The 26,495-nt window shown below is 48.8% G+C and overlaps 3 protein-coding genes across 3 annotated transcripts; 2 read left to right on the top strand and 1 right to left on the bottom strand.

The window, feature by feature from the left end:
• The first annotated feature begins 4,561 nt into the window (after nucleotides 1-4,561).
• Nucleotides 4,562-13,304, top strand: MOG (myelin oligodendrocyte glycoprotein). The gene is made up of 6 exons (XM_058669973.1): nucleotides 4,562-4,640; nucleotides 5,743-6,090; nucleotides 9,973-10,086; nucleotides 11,177-11,197; nucleotides 11,720-11,740; nucleotides 12,848-13,304. The coding sequence occupies exons 1-6, from the start codon at nucleotides 4,562-4,564 to the stop codon at nucleotides 12,997-12,999; spliced, it is 735 nt and encodes a 244-aa protein (XP_058525956.1). The 3' UTR covers nucleotides 13,000-13,304.
• Nucleotides 13,305-14,437: 1,133 nt separating this feature from the next.
• On the bottom strand, nucleotides 14,438-21,034 carry ZFP57 (ZFP57 zinc finger protein). The gene is made up of 5 exons (XM_004598417.2): nucleotides 20,964-21,034; nucleotides 17,924-18,386; nucleotides 17,411-17,537; nucleotides 16,984-17,088; nucleotides 14,438-15,943 (listed from the first exon to the last, which is right to left on the bottom strand). Exons 2-5 carry the CDS (start codon nucleotides 18,215-18,217, stop codon nucleotides 14,721-14,723), a joined length of 1,749 nt encoding a protein of 582 aa, XP_004598474.2. The 5' UTR covers nucleotides 18,218-18,386; nucleotides 20,964-21,034; the 3' UTR covers nucleotides 14,438-14,720.
• A 4,463-nt stretch (nucleotides 21,035-25,497) lies between these two features.
• On the top strand, nucleotides 25,498-26,091 carry LOC131480811 (cytochrome c, somatic-like). The gene has a single exon (XM_058666922.1). The coding sequence runs from the start codon at nucleotides 25,569-25,571 to the stop codon at nucleotides 25,881-25,883; it is 315 nt and encodes a 104-aa protein (XP_058522905.1). The 5' UTR covers nucleotides 25,498-25,568; the 3' UTR covers nucleotides 25,884-26,091.
• Nucleotides 26,092-26,495: the final 404 nt, after the last annotated feature.

The following is a 26,495-nucleotide window of genomic DNA, read 5'->3' as shown; positions in this document are numbered from 1 at the left end:
TCGGCCCAGCCTAGGCAGTGCAGCCTTTAGGGGAGTGAACCAATGGGAGGAAGAGCTCTCGTTTTTCTCTCTCAGCTCAGCATTTCAAATAAATCAATACTTTGAAAAATTTATTTTTATTGGAAAGACAGATATACAGAGAGAACAAAAGACAGAAAGATCTTCCATCCGCTGGTTCACTTCTCAAATGGCTGCAACAGCTGGAGCTGAGCCAATCCAAAACCAGGAGCCAGGAGTTTCTTCCAGGTCTCCTACACAGGTGCAGGATCCCAAGGCTTTGGACCATCCTCCGCTGATTTCCCAGGCCACAAGCAGAGAGCTGGATGGGCAGCAGAACAGTCAGGACACAAAATGGCGCCGATATGGGATCCTGACACATGCAAGGTGGGGATTTAGCCGTTAGGTCATTGTGCTAGGCCCAAATCAATATATCTATAAAAGAAGAAAAAAAGTGGGGCCCCTGCCACCCACGAGGGAGATCCAGAAGAAGTTCCTGGATCCTGGCTGCAACTGGCCCAACTCTGGCCACTGCTGGCATTTAAGGAGTGAATCAGCAGATGGAAGACATCTTTCTCTCTGTCTCTCCCTCTGTGTAATTCTGCCTTCCAAATAAATAACTAATTTTTTTTTAAAAATGTCGAAACCATCTAGAAAAGAAATGGGAGAGAATAGAAGTAAAAGAGGAAGGGTAGGGTGAGAAGTATCATTATGTTCTTAAAACTATAGATGAAGTACATGAAATATGCTCCTTTAATTTTTAATTGAAGCAATGTAAATGGCCTGGATAACTAGCTTTAAAAGTATGATATATTCATACAATAAAATACTGTGTAGTTGTATTGACTAGCAAGCCGTTAAGAGCTTGTTACTATCTCTGCAAAATTAAGGGTTGTTACTATTATTTTTTTTAACCATTGCATTTTAAAAAAATTTTCCTCTGGAGCGCCCTCTAGTGGCTTTATGTAGAGTTTATGGAAAAAATTAGAAAAGCTCTATGGGGCTTGACAAAGTTCATGGAAAATGAATATTATGAAAAAAAGCAGTATGTATTTTTAAATATTTTGAATTAAAGTAAACTTATCTTTTTGAATTCCATTTTCTGTGAGCTTTTCTTCAGTTAAAAGGTAGAATGAGAAAGAAAGAAAGAGATTTTCCATCTGCTGGTTCATCCCCTCAGGGCTGTAACTCCATCTTAGGCCTTCCACATGGGTGTAGGAGCCCGAGCATTTGGGCCCCATCTGCTCATTTCTTGGGAGCATCACCAGGGAGCCGGATGGGAGCAGGGCAGCCGAGACGGGCCTGTGCTGTGACACAGGGCTGGCATCTCAGGTGGCAGCTTGACTTGCTGAGCCATATCAGCCCCTCCATGAATCCCTGAACTACCCTCAGATAGGGTTCAATTACTGTATTTCCAATGAATGTTATAAGATCAAAATTTTCAAACATGAGAGATTGTGTTTCATATTAATGTAGAATTATTCATTAAGTGGCAAACACAGGAAGCAGAACAAGCATGTCTGTTATCATCTGTGATGTAGACAAATATTATAAAGATATGAATTTTGCACATGACCTGGAAAAGATTATATTATCCTGTTGGTGGGCAACAAAGTGGGCAAGCTGCTATTTTAGTAGATGCTTGTTATTAATTATCTGTCACACACATTCACTGTATTCAGAAAATGTCACTTTGCATGCGTGACCTCTTATTAGATCGAGAGAGATGCAAACCAAGCTCAGAATCTGGGGAAGAGCAACACAATTAAATGACAACAATTAAAATGCCACTTATGCAAACTCTGAAAGTGAGCAGCTCTGCTCAGCACAAGTGGTGTTCACCTCTCAGACGAATTCACCTCAAGCTCCCTGCCTGGCAAAACCTGCTGCTCCTACGCCCTGGGTTTCTGCGAGTGACATCACCATCAGCTTTATTTTGCATAATTCACATGTCCCCCAACACCATGTCATCCAACTAATTGCTTGCTCCAGCTTCAATAGTCTACCACCTTTCTGGAGGTCTGAGACAGTTGAGGGCCTGGAGGTGAGGAAGGTGGGCCCATCACAGGCCTTGTTATAGTGTAAGGTTTACTAGTGCCAATTCTGGGACAAGAACAAATGATTTGAAATCCCAGTTCTGGGGCCAGCCCATTGGTTCAGCGAGATAACCCTCCACCTCTAAGTGCCAGCATCCTATATGAGCACCAGCTCCCTGCTGGTGACCTGGGAAAGCAGTGGAGGACAGTCCAAAACCTAGGAACGCTGCATCCATGTGGAAGACCTGGAAGAAGCCCCTGGCTCCTGGCTTCAAATCAGCTCAGCTCTGACCATTGTAAGCATCTGGGGAGTGAACCAGTAGATAGGAGATCTTTCTCTCTGTCTCCCCTTCTCTCTCTAAATCTGCCTTAAATGACTCTTAAAAGAGAAAGAGAAACCCCGGCTTTGTCAGTCCCCACTGGGGTGACCTGGAAGAAGTTACTTTTTTCATGCCCTTATTTGCTCATCTGCAGACTGTGAGTGATAGAGTAGACATTTGTTTGGAAGCATAAGAATAAATGAGTGAATGCACAAAACCCTTAGAAGAGTGGGACAGGGGCCTGGTGGGGTGGCCTAGCAGCTAAAGTCCTTGCCTTGTGCGCCCTGGGATCCCATATTGGTGTCGGTTCTAATCCCGGCAGCTCCACTTCCCATCCAGCTCCCTGCTTGTGGCCTGGGAAAGCAGTGGAGGACGGCCCAAAGATTTGCGACCCTGCACCCGCATGGGAGACCCGGAAGAGGTTCCTGGTTCCTGGCTTCAGATTGGTGCACCGGCCGTTGCGGCTCACTTGGGGAGTGAATCATCGGACGGAGGATCTTCCTCTGTCTCTCTTTCTGTCTGTATATCTGACTTTGTAATGAAGTAAATAATAAAATCTTTAAAAAAAAAGAGTGGGAGAGGAAGCACCCAGGGAGGTGCTCGTTGACCAGTTTTGTTTTGTTCAGAGATGCTGTGATTTCTGTGACTCTGAGAGCACAGCGCCTAATCCTCTTTGCTCTCTCGTCTCTCCACCTCACCCCCTCTGCCATCCAGCCTGTGACAGCTGACTTGGTGCTGGACAGTTGCAAGCACCCTACCACCCCAAGCACTCCTGGGGGAATGTGTTGTGCAAAATTATACTTGATTGTTCATCATGGAGGAAGAATATCCCATAGCAGTTAAGGTTCTAGAAGGAGAGAATGCTAACTCAAGAGCAAGCACAGTGGGCCCTTTCCCCCATGGGATTCAGCTCTCCAAACCTGACTTTCACCCACAAAATTCCAGATGGTCAAACCTGGCTTGTATCAAACTCCAGCTGCTTTGCAGGGAGAAAGAACAAGCAAATCCCAAACACAACAGATAGAATCTACCCTTCTAACCCGTCTGGATAAAAAGCAGACAAGTATGTTCCAGAAACACTCTCGCATGCCTTGCTGCCTGATGTGATTTGAGGTGATCCTTTGCAGGGATAGAAATGCCCCATCCTTATGTGTAGCACATGTTAGGTAGAGTAACGTTGATCACTGAAGAATGGCTCCTGCCATCAAAGAGCTGGATTCTTAAATGTGCCTTACATTTTAATTAACATGTTACCTGGTAACTATGATTATAATACATAGTTATAGACAGCACCATTTTACTTTAGCCATCCAGCACTTTCTTCTTATTGGTCAAAGGCTGCCTCGTTTCAAGAGTGGGAAATTTTTGTAGCTTGGTGCCAGGGCTGGTCTCACCTTACACTTTCTAGCTAAATACCGAGATAAAGGAAATGGTCATATTAGGATTTCACTTCTTTGAGCGACATTGAGGAAGCCGAATAATAATGTCCAGGCTGAGGAGGTGTCCTGCGTGTGACTCCGTGTGACATCTATGTTGGCTCACATGGGTGCAACCCTGGCTGATCCTGCTCCCTCCACACACAGGTGGCAGTCAACTCCTGCTGTGCACCTGCAATGCATCCTCTGGGGGCTGAAGAAGATTGTACCAAGGTGACCCATCACACATCAAATCCTACGGAAGAGCACTTGGATCCGCAGTAGCAGAAGCAGCAAAGAGAACAGCCCAGTCATGATGATGGTGAGACAGCAGTAATAGGAAACAGGTAAACGTCTTATTCCCTTAAGAACTAACAACAATCCCTCTCCTTTGGCTAGTTCCAGGGTAAATGAGAAGGAGTGAGGGAACCTTCAGACTTTGTGAACAAGCCTCACCCACTGATGGGCCCCTGGAGTCCACCTCCAAGGCTGGGGTGCCTGGAGTGGGGGAGGAAGGCCCCGTACCAGGCAGCTGCTGCCCCAGGCGGCTCTGAGCGAGTCAAGGCAAACCCTGGTCTTCCCCTCCTCTGAGGCCCTTTTGTGTGAGTGCCTGGTGAGGGTGACGTGGGCTGTTGTAACCGGCACAGCTGTGGCAGCAACTGTGGTGGAGGAAGGGCCTGGGCAGTGCCGCCTTCCTGCATCTTCCTCAGGCTGCTTGGTGGCAGGGGACATGCTCCCCGTGGGCAACTGCCTGGCCTGATCCTGCTGCCGGGGCTCAGTGTCCCCACCAATGATGAAGATGACAGGTGTACCTGGCTGCCTCCTCTCCCTCCACCTTCTGCTGTTCCTCCAGCTGCCTTCCAGCCATGCAGGTAAGACCTGTGCAATGCCTGCCCTGGGGAGAATTTGGAACAGAAAGTCCACATTCCTGGGGCTTGCCTCCACTGCTCCTCCTCTTTTGAAAACTTAAATCCACTCAGAAACCTGCCTCACAAACACCCACGGGGCCCTTGCAGCCCTTAGGTTGGATCCTGACTTTCATGTGACTTTAACACAAGAGCACCCCAAGCCTCTGTTTCCTGCTTTCATTTTCTCTTCTCAAGTGGCCACAAAACAGGAAGAGCCTCTTGGAGTCATTGTCAGAGCCAAAAGACTTGAACTACCTGAGTGTGCTGTGCCTGTATTACGGAATACATCTCACTAAATGCTAGGTGATGCTGGGAGCCAGGCACTGGTCCATCTTTATATGGCAGCCCCGCAGAGGAGAAGTAAAGGAAGCAGAAAGCAAATTCCTAATCTCAGGGGGCACCTGACTGCTGAAGGAGGCCTTGTCTGTCACTCAGGGAAGTCCCTCCAGGTATAAGGAAGGAACCTGCCCTCCCTAACCCCCAGCAGCTCAGAGTCTACATAGACATGACTAGCAACATGTCCAGAGCAAGGATCTGGGGGCTGCAGGGAAGCTGACCATGTGGAGGGAGGGAAGCAGGAGATGAATGCATCCCCAGAGAAGAGGACCCCAGGGGAGATCATGGGGAGCGGTGATCTGGGGAGGGGCACAGAGGTAGTAAAGTACATGGAGCCACAGAAGCTAAGTCTTAGAAGAGGAACCCACTTGGTCCATTTGACCATGGAGCATTGACCTTTAGCACACTGGACCACTTTTCCAGAGAGACCCGAAGGCCAGGCTGAGCAGGGACAGATATAGGTGGCAGAAATGTTGGCAGTAGCTATGAGGGTGGTCACGGGACAGAGTAGTCTGGCCAGGACACCCACACCCTCTCTATAGTCAGAGATGTTATGGATTTGTCCCACTGCAGAAGAAAACTCCAACCCTTTTTTAGCACTAGAAGCCCACAAGCCCAAAGAGGAAGCAAATGCCCTTCTTTGGCTGCCAACCCCCTCCTTCCCTGCAACGTGTCTGCTTGTCGAAGACCCTTCTGACCCTCCTTCTCTCCCCTTTGGTATCTTGGACAGGACAGTTCAGAGTGATGGGTCCAGCGCGCCCCATCCGGGCTCTGGTTGGGGATGAAGTGGAGCTGCCGTGCCGCATAGCTCCTGGGAAGAACGCTACAGGCATGGAGGTGGGCTGGTACCGGCCGCCTTTCTCCAGGGTGGTTCACCTCTACCGGAATGGCAAGGATCAAGATGCAGAGCAGGCCCCGGAATACCGGGGCCGGACAGAGCTGCTGAAAGACACCATCAGCGAAGGAAAGGTGACCCTCAAGATCCGGAAGGTTCGGTTCTCAGACGAAGGGGGCTTCACCTGCTTCTTCCGAGATCATTCCTACCAGGAGGAGGCGGCCATGGAGTTGAGAGTAGAAGGTGAGCACAACCACGCAGAACTAGATGCTTTTTACCCACCGAGTGAGTAGCCAAGGCCTCCCGTAGATACTCAATCTTCCTTGTGCATAAGATGAGGTCCTGCAACCCACATACCTCACCCCAGAGAACCCATCTCAAGAACTGTACACGTCAGGACACAGGAAAAGCTATTCTAGTGTCTGCTGCATCGCAATTTCCAGTGGCAAGGGAACCAAAGGTAAGGCCTCTGAATAGTAAAGAGACTAAGTTAGGAGTATCCAAACGGTATCTATTGCGTAGCAGTTAAATGGTGTTGATAGAGCTGTGCCCTGCGGCTTGGAGGCATTCCTTGAGGTATTGTCAAGTAAGAAAAGGCAAGTTACAGAATGTTGGGAACACAAACATCACCCTGTGTTTTCCAATATACATTCCTATTTGTGGATTTCAAAGGTTTTTGTAGCAACATAAACTTTTCCCTTAGTTTGTTTTTTTTAAATTTCATTTTTAAAAGATTTATTTATTTTTACACTTGATCTTAGCCAAAAGGCCAGCGATAGATTTATTTATTTTTATTGGAAAGGCAGATACACAAAGAGGAGGAGAGACAGACAGGAAGATCTTCCGTCCAATGCTTCACTCCCCAAGCGGCTGCAATGGCTGGAGCTGAGCTGATCTGAAGCCAGGAAACCGGAGCTTCTGGGTGGGTCTCCCACGTGGTTGCAGGGTCCCAAGGCTTTGAGATATCCTCGACTGCTTTCCCAGGGCACAAGCAGGGAGCTAGATGGGAAGTGTGGCCGCTGGGATTAGAAGCAGTGCCCATATCAGATCCCGGCATGTTCAAGGTGAGGACTTTAACTGCTAGGCCACGGCGCCAGGCCCTTTATTTATTTTTAAATTTCTGCTTCTGCAATCCTAAAATATTCCTATACATATAGATAGATAGATAGATAGATAGATAGATAGATAGATAGATAGATATAGATAGATAGATATAGATAGATAGATAGATAGATAGATAGATAGATATCAGAGAAAGTTATGAAAGAACAATTACAGAAAAGTTCATGTGGATCAGTCGTGGGTATGAGGGAAAGACAAGCGTAGAGGTGTGTGATCCAGCCAAAAAGTGAGAAGGAAGAGGAGGATTCAGTGCCCTTGCACAGCAAGTTCCCAAGTCAGGGTGTGGGGCAAATCCCAGCTAGTCCACTCTCAGTCCAGCTTCCTGCTAATGCCCCTGGAAAGGCAGTGGGAGATGCTACCCATTTGGGAGACCAGGAAGAAGTTCCTAATTCCTGGGTTTAGCCTGGCTGAGCCCTGGGCTGATGTGGCCACTTGGGGAGTGATTCAGCAGTTGGAAGATCTCCTCTCTCTCTTATTTAAAAAAAAAAAAAAATTAAAGGAAGAGAGCAGTTTTATCCATTTGAATTTACTTGAGTTACATCAAAGTGTATATAAAATGCATATGTGGAAACATATAAGAAAACTTTTAAAAAAATAAAAATAAGTTAAAAGCAAAAACAGAGGGAAAAAAAGTGAATGCAGCTTTCCTGCTTATTTCGTAGTACTCGAGGGGAACAGGAATCATCTGAAAGTTAGTCTAAAGCTCCAAGTGGACCTTTCCGCCCTCTGACTTTGGATGTTCTTTTCCTGCCAACAAGGATGTTACTGTGTAAGATAGCATTACCCACTTTCCTATCCCCCTAAACCTTTTTTTTTCCTTCTTTTTCCTTTAACTGTAATTAACTATGTAAAGATTGTCAACAACAATACAATAAAAAGAAAAAAAAATTAAAAAAAAAAAAAGAATCAGTCGTTCAGATCACATTGCAATGAATTCCTCCGTGGCTGTATCTGTGGTGTTTCCATAGATGAGAATTGTTGAAAAGCATACTCCTTGCAAAAGGTAGTTCCAGTGAAGAGGAGGCCGACCCCTCAATATCATTTCAGAGAAGCCAGCATTACCACTGAGCCTTGTGGGAGGGACGGGATGGGAGTTTATTCTTTTGTTCTCCCTCAAGACAGATAAAGTGGCTGGAGGGGGACTTTGCAAGTCAATTGACTTTCAATTGAAGAACAGCATATTCTGGGTGGCTGAGCCTTCCCGCTCCCACCTGCAGAGCAAACATCAGACAGTCCACCACTCCCGTTGTCTCCCCGGCAGGGAGAAGACATTGTGTGAGGGATAACAAAGCGCTAGTTCTGGCGATGGTGGTGGGGAGACCTCGGCTTTCCCCAGCTCTTTTCACGGGTACTTTTCACCTGAGCAGAAGTCTGACACTTGAGATTTCTCCAGTTTACTCTAGTAAACTAGCACAGTAAATGCCCCCGGGCCAGCAATGTGGCTTAGCCGCCTCCAGCAATGCCGGCAGCTTCAACCTGGCTCAGCCCCAGCCATTGTGGCCAGAATTTAGCATTTAGGGAGTGGACCAATAGTTAGATGCATACTCTCTTTCTTACTTTCTCACATTGCCTTTCAAATAAATAAATGGATCTTACAATAAATAAACACCTAAAATTAGCTGCCTCCCCCCGCATGCTCCCTTAGTCCCAACACAGCATGACGCAGAGAAGAGGGGAGGCGGGGAGCTTCGCCTCAAGGGAGAAAGTTTTCCTTAGGATTAGTTTTCGCATTCCAATGCCCTCCTCCCATCCAGGAGTTTGCAAGGCTAGGAATCTTAAAAAACAAAACAAAGCAAAACAAAAGACCATTTGACAGGAGGGATGACTTGATGGCCCAGGAATCCTGGAAGCCTTAACTTTCATTGTAGTAATGTTTTAATTTGTTATGTAATGGGTTCCCCTCTTTTGCTAAGGAGTTCCCGATTTCTCTTTTAAACACTTTTGATCCTTTTTCTGACTTTGACTGCTTCTCTAATCCTGTCTTTAAAGTCTTCATCATGAAGCTTGGAAAAGGTAGACATGTGAGGAAATCTTCACGTGCCCGTCTCCAGCTGCAACAGTCAGCAAAGCAAGGGTGACCCATTCATTTCACCTGCTCACCATTCCTACTGTAAGAGCTGAGGCAAGCCCTGGGCAGCACCATCATTCCCTGTTAGGCATTCAAGAGCTGCCACTCCAACTGTAGGGACTCCTTTTTAGGGATGGGCCTACTCCTGCAGCAGCAGGCTAAGCTGTCGCCTAGTCCCACATCTCCTAACCCCACAAGACTCCTATTAATACCAGTTCAAATCCGGGCTGCCTCTGATTCAGCTTTCCGCTAACATGCCCAAGGGGCAGCCGAAGATGGCCAAGTCCTGGGATTTCTGCCACCCGTATTGGGGACCCAGGTGGCATTCCTGGCCATGGTCTCAGTTGGGTGCTAACCCTGCTAGGAAAGTCCAACAGGAGCCACACATTCCTGTCTGCCTTTGGAGGGTCCCAGAGTGTGAATCCTGCTGGTAATACCGCTGGTCACTTCCACAGTCCTTCCTGCCCTGGATGCCCTGTGAACCTCTAGAGGCATGAGCAGACTCAGGTTTGATTTGTTTTGGCAACAACACTTTATAGATGATGCTATATGCTTTTACTGCTTTATATCAGGTTGATAATGCTGGCTTTTTTTTTTTAAATAATTCTAATCCTGTATGAGCTATAAAATGTATACAAAACAAAACCCAAAAGGAACTGTTCACAGTGTGTACAACCAGCCCTCTGTGTTGGTGGGTTCTCCATCTGTGGGTTCAGCCAACCACAGATGAAAGGAACATTTGGGAAAACAAATGTGGTCCGTGCTGAGCATGTAGGGACGTTTTCCTTGTCAAGAATGAGCCCAGTATTTACATTGCATTAGGTATTGCACATAAACTGAGGTGAGTTGATGCGTAAGGAAGCGTGTGCCTATTCCCATGGACGTCTTGCACAGGGTGTTGAAGGCGCAGCTGACGCTGTCATTGTGCTTTTCAGATCCCTTCTACTGGATCAACCCAGGGATGCTGGTTCTCATCGCTGTACTGCCCGTGCTTCTCCTGCAGGTCACCGTGGGCCTCGTCTACCTCTGCCTGCAGCGCAGACTCAGAGGTGAGGTCCACAGGTGCATGGGGCGGGTCTGCATCCCTCCCTGGCAGGCACTGGCCTCTTAGGACCTGGGGCAGTTCACATTTCTTTTTTTTGAGAGGTTCCTGGGCATTTGACTCCATGGTGGTGATAGATTTTACCTCTTACCTTATGCTTTCCTGTGTCTACTGCAACCTTGCCTCCCCCAGGAGGTAGGTCTGGCACAAAACTGCCCCCGTTTTATAGGAGGAAGCTGCCAAGGTTGGAGTGGTCCCAGGACTCACGCAAACTGATGTTGCTCTAAGTGACAGAGTCCAGGTCAGCGGCTCACACCTGGCAGCTTCATGCCCTTGGAAGGGCAGAAGCTCAAAGATGTAGGCTGTTAGGAAGCTTAAAAAAAAAAAAAAAAAAGAAAAGGTACCAAAGTGAAAGTTTTCCTGTGTTCAAAAGTTACTTCCTCAGCGCTGTTCACTCAACACAGAGGACTGGAATTCAACTGTAGCCACGGAGGCTCCTTTGTGTGTCTGGAGTCTCATCCTGAGCTTTCTCCCAGGCTCCGAAGTATTCTCCTTAAGACCAACATACAAGGACCTCTGCCACCCACTGCCCTTACTAAGAGGACAGAGCAGTGAGGTTGCTCTCCAGGTGAGAGGGCCCAGTGTCCTCTTCTCACCCTGATTCATTCCAGATGCGCCTGGTGTTACCTACTGCTCCCCCAGGAAAAGGTCCCCAACCCCAGCACCGGGCAGGGAGAAGCCGAGTGGTAACCTCTGGAAGCACTAGGAGCGCTGAGCCAGTTCCTTAATCAGATGGTGGCCTCAGGTTTCCAGCGTGGCAACCCAGCAGGGTAGCTTGGCAATGTGAACGTAGCAGTGGAAGAGGCAATAAAACCTGAGGATGGTTTGGGGCACTGCCATTTACAGCGGGGTCTGCCTTCTTAATTCCAGACTGATACAGTTAGGGAGCAAGCCTCAGCTGCTGGCTCCAGACCCCACACTCCGCCTGTCCTCCTAAGAGGGCTCCCACACTGTGGACAAACAGCACAAAGGCCAGGGGCAGGGCTGGGATGCGGGGTTGAGCAAGGACTAAATCTGTTGCCTTTTTTCCATTTCAGGAAAACTTCGAGCAGAAATAGGTGAGTTCCAGTCACCCTCCTCAATTCCACATCCTTGTTAATCTTTTAGTATAATCAAAACAAGTCATTTTCTCAGACCCTGTTCTCTCCCTGGTGGAAAATTCGCCAGTTAAAGTGTTCACAATCTGGGCTGGCACCGTGGTCAGCAGGTTAAGCTGTCACTTAGAATGGAGTTCCAGCTTCTTGTTAATGTGTACCCTAAGAGGCAGTGGGTTTTAGCTCAAGATGGGAAGCCCAGATTGAGTTTCTGCACAGCCTCAGCAGCTGCAGGCCTTGAGGGGAGGGGACCAGGAGATGGAAGAACTCTCTCTGCCTAATAATGTCACCACAAAATTTTAAAACAAAACTCCACCAAGAATTGCAGAATGGCTCATTGCTGTCCATTGCCATCAGCCAGAGAAGTCCTACAGCTTCCCTTCCCTCCTCATGTGTCAAAGCTGAAACCCATGTAAAGACGTTAAAAGGCAGACTCTCACCCCCCGAGAGCCACACTAAACCCACTTCTGTTTCTACCTCTTTCAGAGAATCTCCACCGGACCTTTGGTAAGTTTAAGCTGGGTGTCTGTTCCAGCCCCCCACCTTTACTTCGGTATCATCCATCACCTAGGGGAGCAAGGACACCTGGCTCCCCGTTGGGTCCCTTTCCCTTCTTCTCTTTTTCTTGAAGAAGTGACCATCACATGTAGGAATAGCAAATACTTATATACCTTGTATGTGTGTGCCTGGCACCATGCTAACAGCTTTGCAAATGTTAACTCGCATCCCATTAACCCACTGTGCACCTTACTTTTTTTTATTGTCAGGAATTCCAAAAGGAAGGCAAACAGATCCTTTGCACATAAATTCGGTGTTGGAGAGGTGAAACACACACTTGAGCACGAGAACAGGGTATCTACCATGCTGATGTCTCAGAATGAATTTTCATATAGAAAGAGTAATTGTACATGACTAATCACAGAAGTCCCTGGAGATTGAAGCCATCAAATTCAGTTATAAATACTGCTTCCCTGAATGAGGCCATCTAAATGATGATGTGCGTAAGGCCTCTGTCCTTTGGTTCACTTGCCCAGTACCTAAAGACTGGCTACAGAATGACACCCAGGTATTTGTTGAATGGTGGCTGCAATGTTTTTCCGTCATAGGATTTGACATTAGATGGGCATATAAATACACATACAAATAATCGAGAACACTTAAAGGACTTTTGTTTAGGCTTAGAATACCAAAGATATTAACTCTTATGTTTTTAAACATAAACAGAGAACACATAGAATACTGAATCATTATATTGAAATAGCATTAGCACAATTTGTTATTCAGTAGCATGCACCTTTAACACTAAGTGACAAGATGGCAGTTAAGTCCAATAACTTGTAATTGGAATGAGAACATCTGGGGTTTCCATTGGTGACAAGTTTCACACTCCGAAGATGCTGATGTGTTCATGTCTTTAATAAAAGATAATGTTGCATTCAGCTAGAGCTTACAGAAAACACAATATGCAGCATTTTGCTTATCCAAGTTCATGGGCTCTCTAGAGTCTGTCCCTTCTAGAATTCTCTAGATTGGTGTTTTTGAAGGGCCCCCGGTGGTTGGGACATGGTGGGAGGGAACGCATGTTAACCATTACTGTTCTGATGAACCACTCAGATCCGCACTTTCTGAGGGTGCCCTGCTGGAAGATAACCCTGTTTGTCCTCGTGCCAGTGCTTGGACCCCTGGTTGCCCTGATCATTTGCTACAACTGGCTACACCGAAGACTAGCAGGTACAGTGGCTGAGCAGCGAACCCCCAACCTGTGAGGGCCAAGGCAGCTCTGAAGGGAAAACAGAAAGAGGGGGAATCAAGGCTTAAAACTCAGGAGCCGAGAACAACCTGTGGGGTCCTTCGGTGAAAAGAGCAGTCAGTCAGACAACCCTTTGGTCCAGAGGGAGGATGTGGGAGAGGCAAGGCTAGTCGTTTCCCACTGATCACCTGCTTGTTTTTCTGTTTTCAGGGCAATTTCTGGAAGAGCTACGTAAGTTCTCTTCTCTTTCTTTTAAGTTTAACTGAATACCACATGATGTGATATCCACATTTTCCCCCCCAAGATTGAGTCATTTGAAAGGTAGTTACAGTCTACGGCCATGCCACCCTGATCACGCCGAGCTCATCTGAAAGGTAGTTACCGAGAAAAAAAAATGATATATCTTCCATCTATTGATTCATAACCCAGATGTCCACAACATCCAGGACAAGACCAAAGTCAGGAACCAGGAGCTTCATCTTGGTCTGCCATGTGGATGGCAGGGACCCAAGCAGTAGGCTAACCTCTGCTGCTTTTCCCAGGCACATCAGCAGGGAGCTGGATTGGAAGCCGCTAGAACTCCAACCAGTGCCCATATGGGATGCTGGTGCTGCAGGTGGTAGCTTTACCAGCTATGCCATAATGCTGGTCCCAAGATTTCCCTTTTTATGGCTAAGTACATTCCTTAAAATATATACATTTTCTCTATCCAGTCATCAATTGATGGATATCTAGGTTGATCTTCTATCTTTGCTACTGAGAATTGGGCTGCTATAAACAGAACAGGTTTTTCCAAATCATTTTCTCCTTCTTCTAGGAAACCCCTTCTGAGTGACATCCCATCTTGCCAGGGATCACAGAGAGCCTGGGTGGTCCAGGGATGGACCTTTTGAAGTCTCATCCATCAAGCTGCACATTCACAGGCCTGCTCACTATGGAGCATCCCAATCAGCATTGCCAGAAACAGGAACTCCAAATAGAACAGATTTCCCTTCATCTGTCATCTTTTTCCACCCTCTCACCCTCCCCCACTTCTTTGTTCCACCCATATCCTCCTGCTCCACTCTGCACTCTTCTACCTGGAAGCTTTCTGGCCAAATCCAAAAGGTGCTCTGGCCACTTCAGAGCACAGCTGTGCTGGAGTAACAGGGCAGTGGGGAGGCTGTCAGCCAGAAACTAGAGATCAGCTCTCAGCTTTGCTCCTCCTCCCAAGATCACAGCTCTCACTGGGCAGACCTGGGAAGTATGGGAAGGGCCCAAAACATCTGGAACAGCTGAGTGAGCTGAGAACTCCGACCAAAAACCAGAGAGAAACCCACGAAACGCTGTCCAGAGCTCCATGTCGCCTGAGCACCTAACAAGGACTGAGGTGGATGAAGGCTGGGAGGTGGCAACACATTCGCTTTGGAATAGTACCCTTCCATTTCCTCCACGGAGCCCTCACTCTCTCCCTCCTCTCCATCTTCACACCTGTCAGATTATCCACTGTCCCACTCAATGATTACGACCTGATGGTCTCAGACATGGAGAAACAAATTAGGTGCTAATTATTAATAACACAAGTTTCCACGCGCACACCTGCTTTTCCTTTTTGATACTGCTTTAGTTCCCTGCTCACCTCTCTCCCAGCCGACCCCAGAGGTCAGTTCTCAGGAACAGTAAAGACAAGGTCAACCCTTAGTCAGAAAACATTGTTTCTGTGCGTTGCCAGCCCCTTACCTCCTCTGAGGCCTCATCTCATTTGCACACCTTCTTCCTCGCCTCCCCACCCCTGTGAGTTTGTATTCTAGGAGATTCGCTTCTTCCAGGCTTCTGGTCCTTGACAATTAAAGGGGAGGCAGATTGAGAAAAGCCAAGTGACTGGCTCAGGACCACCCAGCACTGAGGGGAGCTTCCCAGGAACCGTTCCTGGCTCTTAGAGTTCTTCCAGTGCCCCAGGAGGGCCTCTTTCTCCCCAAAGCACACGTCACAGATGGGGCACCGGTAGATCTTCTGTGTCCAGTGCACCTGCTGGTGCTCTACCAGTCTAGAAACTGAGCCGAAACACTTGCCACAGTGGAAGCAGCGGCTGGGCTGCTCCGGAAAGTGGGTCTGCTGGTGTCTGGAAAGATGTGATTTCTTGTTAAAATTCAAGGGGCAATTTGGGCAAATGAAGATTTTGAATTTTGAGGGCTTCGCTGGGAGGGCGTTGGGTCTGGGATCCAGGTAGGGGGAGCTGGTGTCAGATGCCTGGGTCCCACATGTAGGCTCTGGGGCTGTAGAAACTGCTGTCTGATTTCCTCTAGCGATCACCTGGTTCCCGGTCTCAGGACCCTGGGTTCTAAGTACACGTTCCTGGGTCCTGGGCTCTGGTGCCTGGTTTGTATTCACAGGCCTCTGTTTTCTGACAATGGGAACCTGAAATCTAGCCTCAGTGTCCAGAGTCCTCACCAGGTGCTCCTGATTCCCAGCTACCAGTTCCTGGTTTTGATGTATCTTTTGGTGACGTTTGAGCTCAGACTGATCCCTGAATCTCTTTTCACACACGGGGCATGAATGGGGCCGGTAGCCCAGGTGGACGCGGCGGTGACGACTCAGACCAGATGCGTCACAGTACGTCTTGTCGCACAGCGGGCAGCGGAAGGGCCGCTCCCCAAGATGCATGCGTCTGTGGTAGCTGAGGGCCTTGGGGTTCCGAAACAGCTTCCCACACTGGCTACAGCTGTTAGTGGGCTTGGGGCTGTGAACAAACTGGTGGCTCTGCAGGTAAGAGCTCTTGCTGAAACTTCTGCCGCAGGTGAGGCAGGGGAAGGGTGACCCAGCCTGGGATGCTGGCAACCCTGGGGTCTTGTCCGGAGAGCCAGCTGGAGCAGAAGGTGGACTCTGGTCTCTGCTTGTGCAAGCAAGGGATACCACGTCATCGCTCATTCCCTCCTCTCTTTGACTCTGTCCTTGCTCTTGAAGTTCATCCTTCTTGTCCCCTACAGTGAGTGAGGATAACAATGCAAAACTGACCGTGAGACTACTTGAACACTCCAAGCTACTACCCGCTTCCTTTCCTCCTCACCCTCAGACTTTACCAGCTAGAGAAGAAAATCTATGTTTTTTCAAATTGTAAGGAAACTAAATTATTCAACTGGAATCTTTGAACAATGTCAGAGATCTAAACTTTAACACAGAAGACCATTTCTTGAAATCCATTCTTTCCCAGTCTCACTATGGCTATACCTCAGATAGTCACAGAGGACTACACAACATACGACAGTCCCTCATCTATTGATGTGCTACCCAAGACTTCAGTTACCTGCAGTGGAAAAATAATATGTGAAAGTTCCATATTTTGAGCCAGAAAGGCCATATTCCCATAACTCACAGTATAGTCTTTTATTACTAATTCTAATTTAAGCTCTCATTGTGCTTCACCTTGGAATTAAACTCTATCATAGGAATGTATAGGGAAAGTATAGAACAAGTAGACAGGATTGTGTACTACCCATGGCTTCAGGTATCTATCAGGGGTCTTGCAACGTATCTCCAGTGCCTAAAGCAGGACTACGGCATCATGACAACTAGGAGACTGGAGGGTGAAAAGAGATGCCATTCATGATCCATCTGGGATGAGAAGTATACCCCAGGACTGTCCAGGAGATGTGGTCAGTGTGGCTTGAGGCCTCTCCCAACTCCTTACTCTACCCCCACGGAACATCATCAAGTTTATCAACCTTGCTTCAATTTTCTGTTGTGTGGAATTTCTTGATCAAAAGAGATCACTGACGCGATCCACCTCCGTGTACTCTCTCAGGACCTAGAAACTGAAAGCATCTGCTTGGATCTTCATCTTGATACCAAGAAATTAGAGCCAATGACCTCAGGCCTCTTTTAGCCCCAAGTGTGACCAGGCTGCACACGTGTGAGCTGGGAGTGGTGGTGGCGAATGCACAGCCTTGACCTTCTCAGTGGGCTCCCCACCCAGGCAGGGTTTGTCCTGAACCTTCTGCCATCTCTCCCTTGTGATTCTCACCTGCAACGAGGCCTCTGCCGTTCGGGGGACAGACAGCAGCTCTCTGCGATTCCGCTTTTGGTTCAGGGTCGGTGATCACATTTGGTTTAGTCGGAAAGATGCTGGCTGGTTAGTGGGAATGGGAGAGGTGAGTTAATCTCAGACTTGATCCCTTCATATCGTACGGGGACAAAAGGCTACCTCCCGTATCCTTGGTTGAAGGGCCACAGTCTGGGATATGGAGATACAAAGGCCAGCTCCTAGCAGGGTGCCTGGCACACGGAGTGCCTTAGCAACTATGGGTTGGGTGAACAGCAAAATATACAGATCTGAGAACACTGCCAGCACATTTACAAGTGCTTTGAATTCTTCTTCTGCCCCCAACTTAATGACCCAAGCCTAGAAGGTACTTCACAAAGCCAGGGAGGGACAGGGAGCAGCTTCTCACCCACAGATGCCAGGTTCCTACGGATTTCTGCCATCACATCCTGGTAAAGGGCCCTCTGGCTGGCATCTAGACAATCCCATTCTTCCTGCGTGAAGTCTACTGCCACATCCTCATAGGTGACTGGCTTCTGGAAGAGCAGGAGAGCCTTGGGAAGTCTACAGAAGCCCACTGGAGCCTCGAAGTTCCAACAGCTGCAAACCCAGACAAGCAAACCCCAGATGGAAGACAGCACGAAGAAAAGACTGACTTACAGCCAGCGACCGGGATGCGCAGCAAGGAGTAATGAAAGGGAGAGAAACTAAAGGGAGGTAGACTGAAGATACATAAGAAAAGGCCACCATCCTGACAAAGTTCAGGGAGTGTTCCACAGAGCAGTTCAGGGAGCTTTGGGGCGGAGTTGAGACAGGCCACCCCTCAGCCTGGAGCCCACTGAGAGTCCAGAGGACCTGCAGGCAGGGCAATGAGCAACAGGACCCCCACAGTCGGGGCTGGGTACCAGCTGGGGCTCCTCACCTGCACCCACGCACTCCGCCAGTTGTCTTTCTTCCCGATGTCCTGCACCACATCTGCCGCCTCGTCCACCTGCAGGGTCGGCTGCTCAGACGCCATCTCATTCCTGGGGCCTCTTTCCAGCTTCCCTTCCTGGCCTGGTCCCCAGGGCACACTGGTCTCCTTCTGGACACTCTCTGCCCGCCCACATTCAGGCAGATGGAGGGGCCCCGGGAAGGCCCCTGGCTTCGATGCGGATTCTGGCTCCGAAGGGCTTCCTCCCTTCTTTGTTTCACTGTCTAGATTCTCCTCTGTCATCACTGAGAACTTCTGTTGTTCGCTCAAAGCCTGGGCTGCAGAATTGAGGGCCCTGGTCACTCTTGGTTCGGCTGCCACGATCCTATAATGTGCTAGGCTGGGAACCAGATGTTTGATTTCTGTTTGGTCCTGCGTCTCTGGCTACTGGCTGGTGCCCACCTCTAGAAACCTGAGGCCAGAGAGAAACAAGACAAATAAGCAATTAGAAGAGTAAGCAACAATAGCTCCCTTCTTTGGCTAAGGAATACCAAGGCTTATATAACACCTGCTCTGTGTCATTGAACCTCTGGGGAGTGCCCCGGATGTAACAATTACTGACCTTAAGGGATCCGGCATACAGAGATGCTGAGCAACTTTCAGAAGAGTAGGTGGGAAATCCCAGACTCAATAGCATGAGAAAAAGCACTCCTGCCTGGGATAACCATGCCTGGCTCCATCACAAAGCGCCTTGAGCGAGTCTCCTCTGTGATTTGTATTGGAAGAGTACAAAGACGACACTCTCAGAGACCCCCTTCCTGAACCCAAACCAAATGTTTACAATTCTGTCCTGCATTTTAATATTCAGCTGTTCCTCAAATTACAATGGTGGTTATATTTGAATAAAAACCCACTGGAAGTTGAAATTTTCCATTAGGAAAAAAAAACACCCACATTTAATTCCCCTAGCCTGGGCAGATATGTGATGTAGCTGTTAAGCTGCCTTGGATGCCCAAGGGTTTGAGTTCAGCTGCTCCTCTTTCCCACGCCTTGCTCAGCTGCACCCCAGGAGGCAGGAGGTGACTGCCCGAGTATGTGGGTCCTGTCACTCACAGGGAGACCTGGAGTTCCCACCTCCGGCCTTCAGACTGATGTAGCCCCAGCTATTACAGGCATTTGGGGAATGAACTAACAAGATAAGAAATCCCTGGCTGTCTCTGTCTCCCTGCCTTTCCAGCAACAACAAAAAACCCACCCCTAACCTTGCTGGCATCTTTGCTCAGGAACACGACGTTCTGTGGAGCCTTGGTCGATTCCTTTTGTGATTACAGGGCTGACTGGGGCGCAGCAGCTGCTTAACATCCGAAGAGAGCACTTAAACAGCCAGCCAAGATTACAATTTCAAGTACAATTTACTTATTTAAAGGTTGATTTATTTTTATTGGAAAGGCAGATATACATAGAGGAAGATCCTCCTTCCGATGATTCACTCCCCAAGTGGCTGCAACGGCTGGAGCTGAGCCGATCCGAAGCCAGGAGCCAAGAGCTTCTTCCGGGTCTCCCACATGGGTGCACGGTCCCAAAGCCTTGGACCATCCTCGGCTGCCTTCCCAGGCCACAGGCAGGGAGCTGGATGGGAAGTGGGGCTGCTGGGATTAGAATCAGCGCCCATAAGAGATCCTGGTGCATTCAAGGCAAGGACCTTAACCGCTATGCTATTGCGCCGGGCCCTAAAGCACAGTTTAAAGTACAGTTGCTAATAATGATGACCTCACACCATGGTAAAATCAAAATTGCTGCAATGGGGTCAGTGTCGTGACGGAACAGGTAAAAGCCACCAACGACGACATCAGCGTCCCATATGGGCACCAGGTTTGTGTCCCAGCTGCTCTGCTTCCGATTTAGCTCCCTTCTAATGGCCTGGGAAAGCAGCAGAGGATGGCGGGGACACTGGCAACCACACAACAACTCAGGGCTCTCAAGCAGCCAGGAATGCCATTCCCTGCCTGCACCCTCCAGCCCTACCCCCACCCCTGGACATTTCCTGCCCAGAAGCTTACTATATTGACAACAACTCCTCTAATCTCTCCTCTCTTCTGTGGAAAGAAGAGAATAAACACGGAAACCTGTCGGCGCCTTCTCTTTGACTTTTGCCCTCCGTCTCCCCTTTCCTCCCTTGCTCAAGAGCGTTTGGTGGGCTGTGCAGAGCCAAGGTTCTGCTCCCATTTTTCAGCCAGACACAGGGCAACTAGCCTCCACGGTCGGACGCTCCAGGATCTGCCCTTCTGGATCCCTGGAAGGGAAGACCACTGCTGGCCCTGGTCCTCCAACCCCACGTGGATGGTGGGAGATGCCCTCGGTTAGGGTCTGACTCTCACCTCCGGCGGCCCCACGTGCGTCGCCCACCTCACTGCTCCCCGGCACAGGGTCCAGAGCTCCCCGTGCCGCCTGGGTGCGTCTCCGGAGGCTGCAGCCCCAGGCGGCCTTCTCAGTACCTAGGTCCGGTCCCACCCTTCCGCGGGGTCATCTCGGGGAATGTGGCGCCATCTTCCAGGGTTCTGCTTTTCTTCAAACTCAAACACCGGGAGCTCGCTCCTCACTGCGGGTCTGAAACTGACCCAACGCACCATCCAGGCCTCTGGGGGTCCCTCCTGCGCCACCCCCAGCCGGGGCCTCCAGCCGCGGGCGTTCCCCGCGCCGCCCGAAGGCGCTTTCGCCCACCTTTGGGGGTCACCCGTGCCGCTTCCGCACTGAACATGGTGGTGGGTCCAGAAGCGGCCCCTCCGGCCGGGCGCTCAAGGCCCTCTTGGCTCTGAAACTTCTTTTTTCGGGGTCCCGGCTGCCTCTGCCGGAGCCAGCAACCCCGCCTCGGTGCCGGGACCACACTCCCGCCTAGCCCGGGCTTCCCCGTGGGGTCCCTGGAGCTGGGACTCGCCCACGACCAGGGGAGCGCGATCTCCCCTCGCGGGCAGCGAAGCGCGGAGCCCCGGACGGCCCGCCTCCAGCATCCTCTCCCGCCGCGAGCGCGAACCCCCCACGCCCCACTCACGCGACGGCAGGGACGTCGGTCCGGGGTGGGACCGCCGGCGAGCAAGCTCCGGCCCAGCACGCCCAGGCCCGGCGACCGGCGACCCCGCCCAGACCCCGCCTGCTTCCGCTCCCTCCCAGTCGGCAGGCCACCTCCCACCTGCCCCGGGACCTGGCAAGGTCAAGAGCTCGCGTCCCTGTCGGGGGTCGGCGCTCTCGGTTCCAGCTTCCAGAGGCTGCGCACGCCAGGAGGTAACGGGCGCTGGGTGAAGCACTTGGAAGCCCAGAAGTTCTCGACTGAACCTGGCCCAGCCTCTGCTGTTGTTAGCGTTTGGGGAGTAAAACAGGCTGCGGGATGGCTCTATCCTTTCAACGCTCATATAAAGGAGGGAAAGGGAGACAGAGAGTGCTCGCCCGAGAACCCGACAGCCCTTGCAGCTGAAGAAATAAGACAAATAGGGCCCGGCGCGGTAGCCTAGCAGCTAAAGTCCTCGCTTTGAACACGCCAGGATCCCATATCGGCACCAGTTCTAATTCCGGCAGCTCCACTTCCCATCCAGCTCCCTGCTTTTGGCCTGGGAAAACAGGGAAAGCCCAGACTTGGGATCCTGCACTTGCATGGGAGACCCGGACGAAGCTCCTGGCCCCTGGCTTCCGATTAGCACAGCACCAGCCACTGCGGTCACTTGGGGAGTGAACCATCGGAGGGGGGTTGTTCCTCTCTGTCTCTCCTCCTCTCTGTACATCTGACTTTGTAATCAAAATAAAATAAATCTTTTTTTAAAATTAAATACATTGCATTATGTGACACAGTTTTATAAGTACTAGGATTCCACCATCCCCTCTCCAAACCCTCCCCCGCCCCGGTGGATTCTTCCAGCTTGTTGCATTACCACAGTTCAGATTCAGTTGAGATTCTTTCATTGCAAGCATATACCAAGCATAGATTCCAGCATCTTATTGTCCAGATAAGTTCAACGGCTTCTTGGAGAGACCATCTCTGGTCTGAAGGTAGAGCTGGCTGAGTATCATCCCCATCAATTAAAAGCCCCAACCTAACATCAGCAACAATTTACAATGTTATGGAATTAATTGACATAGTAATGAGTAACCAACATGTTTAAAAAAAAATGCAAGTTCTTTACCACATCCTGTGACATCTTCGTTGACCTTTCAAGTTTAGTTTATACACAGCCGGGTTCTATACACCTTAAAATGGCTATAGATTACTATTCAACTGTCTTGCGTCTATTTTCATTATAGTATTTAGCAGTTTATAGCGTTGAAGCATAACTTTGGCTTTTTTTTTTTCCGGGTAGTCTAGACTGGCTTAAAACTCTAACAAGACATATGTCAACATTTTAGGTGCAGAACAGTTTTAGGAGGGACGTGCAGAGAAATCCTCAATGCCCTAGTGAGGAGTAAATAATCCTTGTGTCCCACCTAGTAAGGTATAAGTGAATCCACGCTGACCATTTCCTGTTTGAATCCAAGCTTTCCTTGTTGTTCTCTGTCTATTCTAAAGTTTTGATTGTTTGTTTGCTTGAGGGGTTTCTGGAGCGATCCTGATGGTCATTGCAAGAGAGGGTGGGAACCCAAAGTTGGAACCAGGCAAGGACCAGAGAAAGCTCCCCTCCCTAGTCCGGAAGGAAGTTTACTGTTCTTCTGTTTCTGCGGACTGCTCAGTGCTCCTGGCTGTTGTTCTGACGCCTTTGGATCCTGTGAGGAAGGATTTGGATTTCTTTCATCCCATGTGGTGGATCCAAGCAGGAGTGGATGACCTCAGAGTTCTTGGCCTCCGAAGGTACTCCAATTCCCCATGGTCTCCTTGGCAGCTGGGATGTAGTCCTTGGTGCCTGTACTGACAGTCCTTGGTGAGAATCCGTGAGTCTTCAGGGTTGGCATACAAGCCTCCTCCTGTCCCCCTGCTCCACTCTGGGGTCCCCCCTGCTCTGTGAATATGACCTCCTGTTAAGAGGTTGTCATGACTGCTCTTAATTCCCCTTATATGCCATTGTAGTTTAACTGTTTTCTAATGCTGATTCGAGTCTGTTGTCTATCAGTTACCAGTTATGGTCCTGGTAGCTTATATTTCACGTCTTCCTTATACATTCTAGGGGGATGAAAGATTTCTCTGCTTTCCTTCCCAGCTATGGGATAACATAGGGTATTAAAAGTATATTAGATTTTACAGTTCTTTGATGTAGATCACAAGCAGTCTGACTCACATTGATTGTTGGTTCATTGGTTATTTCACAATATCTTATTGTGTGTGAGATAGGCTGTTTGAGGTTGATATAATGTTACATTTTACATATATTGTTTTTTTTAAATTTTTATTACAAAGTCAGACAGAGAGGAGAGACAGAGAGGAAGATCCTCCGTCCGATGATTCACTCCCCAAGTGACCGCAACGGCCGGTACTGCTCCGATCTGAAGCCAGGAACCTGGAAACTCCTCCTGGTCTCCCGCACGGGTGCAGGGTCCCAAAGCATTGGGCCGTCCTCGACTGTTTTCCCAGGCCACAAGCAAGGAGCTGGATGGGAAGTGGAGCTGCCAGGATCAGAACTGGCACCCATATGGGATCCCGGGGCATTTAAGGCGAGGATTTTAGCTGCTATGCCATGCTGCCGGGCCCACATTTTACATATATTGTTTTTCATATTGACATCATATCATCTTAAATTAAGGCAAACATGTGGTAACTAACCTTTTGGGATTGGCTCATTTCCCTTAGCATTATGGTTTCCAGTTGAGCCCATTTGGCCACAAAGAACTGCATTTTGTTTTTTTTAATAGCTGAATAGTATTCCGTGGAGTATATGAACCACAGCTTTTTTTTAATTAAATTTATTCATTGATTACATTGTGTTGTAATTACATAGAATCTGGGATTCTTCCCCCACCCTCCCCCCATGGTGGATTCCTCCACCTTGTTGCATAACCATAGTTCAAGTTCAGTTGAAATTCCCTCTTTGCAAGTATATGCCAAGCATAGAGTCCAACATCTTACAGTCCAGTCAAATCCAACTACTTACTGGGTTACCCTCTCTGGTCTGAGGGCAGAGACAGCAGAGTATCATCCCGGTCAAATAAAAGCACTAATATACCGTCTGCCACACTTAACATCATTATGGAATTAATTGACATGGTATTGAGCAGTCAACATGTTAAAAATAAATGCGATTTCTTAACCACTTTCGAACCACAGCTTTCTTATCCAGTCTTCCGCTGATGGGCGTTTCAGTTGCTTCCAGGTTTTTGCAATTACTGATTGTGCTGCTATGAACATAGGGATGCATGTTGGTTTCTCGTGTTTTGGATATATTCCTAGGAGTGCAATTGCTGGGTCATATGGTATGTAGATTTTGAGTTGTTTGAGTGTTCTCCATACTGATTTCCAAAATAAAATAAATCTTAAAAAAAAAGAAATAAGACAAGTAAACATATATGCAGACTACTTTTCATGGACAAAGACCAGGCATGAAGAATGCAGAACTCAGATTCAGAAGGCCATGGGGAATTCATCCTGAGCAAGTCCAGACACAGCCTAGGGGCCCTGCAGAGAATTTTCTATATCCAGGAACCCTTGATCCTAAGGCCCATTGGCAGGACCAGGAAATAACATTCAGGTTCAGACCCGAGGAGTGAAGCTGGCAAGGAGCGAGACCCATGGGCCCTAGACAGCAGGTCCCTGTCCACTTGGGTCTATGAAAGGAAAGAAGATGCAGGGTGCTCCTGGGTGATGTGGGACTTTTTGGAAGGGATCCAGGTTTGCATTTCAAAAGGGACAATGTTCTAGCATCTAGTGCTGGGAATGGGGAGATGGGGGGATACGAAGGTACCTCACTAGGATTCCTTGGATCATTAAGTAGACACCCGGCCCAGACTCAAACATGGGGTCCCTGTAACTCACTCTAGCTTCCAGCTACATGCCCCACCAAGCCCTGGGAGCTACTCTTGGGACCAGCTTCTTGACAGCAGTTCCCACTGTCTGAGTAAAGGCAGCTTGCAGCTGAGGGCTGTGGCTATCCCAATGCAGGGCACCTGTCCTAGGGCTGGAGAGTGGGGATTGACTTCCAGGAGGTAGCAACAGCAGCAAGTGACATAATTTTATGGGGTGCCCCTCTGACCAGAGAACAGGCAGTTCCAACTTGGAGACTTGACTGTCCTGTGGTCACAAGAGACTTGCATGAGCAGGCCTTGTAAAGAACAGCCCTGGAACTTAACATGGCACAGGAGCGCCCTCTTGTGTGCAGAGCCCTACTCTGCTCCTGGCATCACTAGGACGCCCCTAGGAGTTGGGTCTTCTGGGTTCAGTTCTGTGGATACATGGAGGAGCATCCAAGCTGACCTGGGGTCCTGACCCAGGGATTTGTGCTGCAACTCAGGCATAGCTTGGAGCTGTGGGGCTGGATATCAGCGTGGATGAAGACACTGTGAGCAGCCTTGCAGTGCCCAGGGGTTAGAGCAGAACAGAAGATTAGCAAAGAACCTTTTTCCCCACAGACCCCTTCCTCCCCACCTCATACCGTAGCCCTAGAATATGGAAAAGCAGAGAGCGGGACGTCCAGCTTCTGAGGGCCGACCTTTCGAGCGCGGAGGACGACCAGCGCGAACTTCAACAATGGGTGATGTTGAGAAAGGCAAGAAGATTTTTGTTCAGAAGTGTGCCCAGTGTCAAACCGTGGAAAGAGGACGCAAGCACAAGACCGGACCCAATCTCCATGGTTTGTTTGGGCGGAAGACCGGGCAAGCGGCCGGCTTCTCTTACACAGATGCCAACAAGAACAAAGGCATCCCCTGGGGGGAGGACACTCTGATGGAGTACCTGGAGAATCCCAAGAAGTGCATCCCGGGCACCAAGAAGATCTTCGCTGACATTAAGAAGAATGAGAGGGCAGACCCGATAGCTTATCTCCAAAAGGCCACTAATGAGTAATGCTTGGCCACTGCCTTATTTATTACAAAACAGAAATGTCTCATGACTTTTTTAATGTCCATCATAATTTAATTCTCCTATATCAAAATTCAGATCATGAACGGCTGACAGAATATTTTTGTTTTGCAGTCCTGATTTTAAACAAGATTGCTTTGTGTGGTTAAATAAAAAGTGATTGGGTTTGTTGAGATGTGGATGGTAATTTCCAGTTCAGTCAACCTTCTCCCTGTTATCCCCCTTTTAAAGGATAGGATTGGACTAGACTCACGTTCCACTTTTCACAAAATTTCAAAACCCGTTAGGAGGTTGGGTTTATACTTAAATACCAGGAAAAGCACTCAGAACCAAGTAGGACTCAACCCACCTTCTGGTTTGTGTTCTTTACCTGCTAAAAGCAAGAGAGCCGAGGGTGGACAAAAGTGTCTGTATTTCTGCTCTTACCTGTGAGACCTAAGAAATATTCCCTGTATCTAAACTGCTGCCTTACTGAAAGGCAAGTTAGTGTGGTTGCTGTTGAATATTTACCGCTTCTCACATTTGATTGATGGTCTTTAAGATCAGGCGCTTGGAAAAGTAGCATGACCAGAGTAACAAGTAAAATGTGACTTTTGG

The sequence above is a fragment of the Ochotona princeps genome, chromosome 1, assembly GCF_030435755.1.
Source record: "Ochotona princeps isolate mOchPri1 chromosome 1, mOchPri1.hap1, whole genome shotgun sequence".
Taxonomy (NCBI): Eukaryota; Metazoa; Chordata; class Mammalia; order Lagomorpha; family Ochotonidae; genus Ochotona; species Ochotona princeps.
The sequence above is the reverse complement of the archived record's forward strand: the minus strand, read 5'-3'. Positions and strand labels throughout refer to the sequence as shown.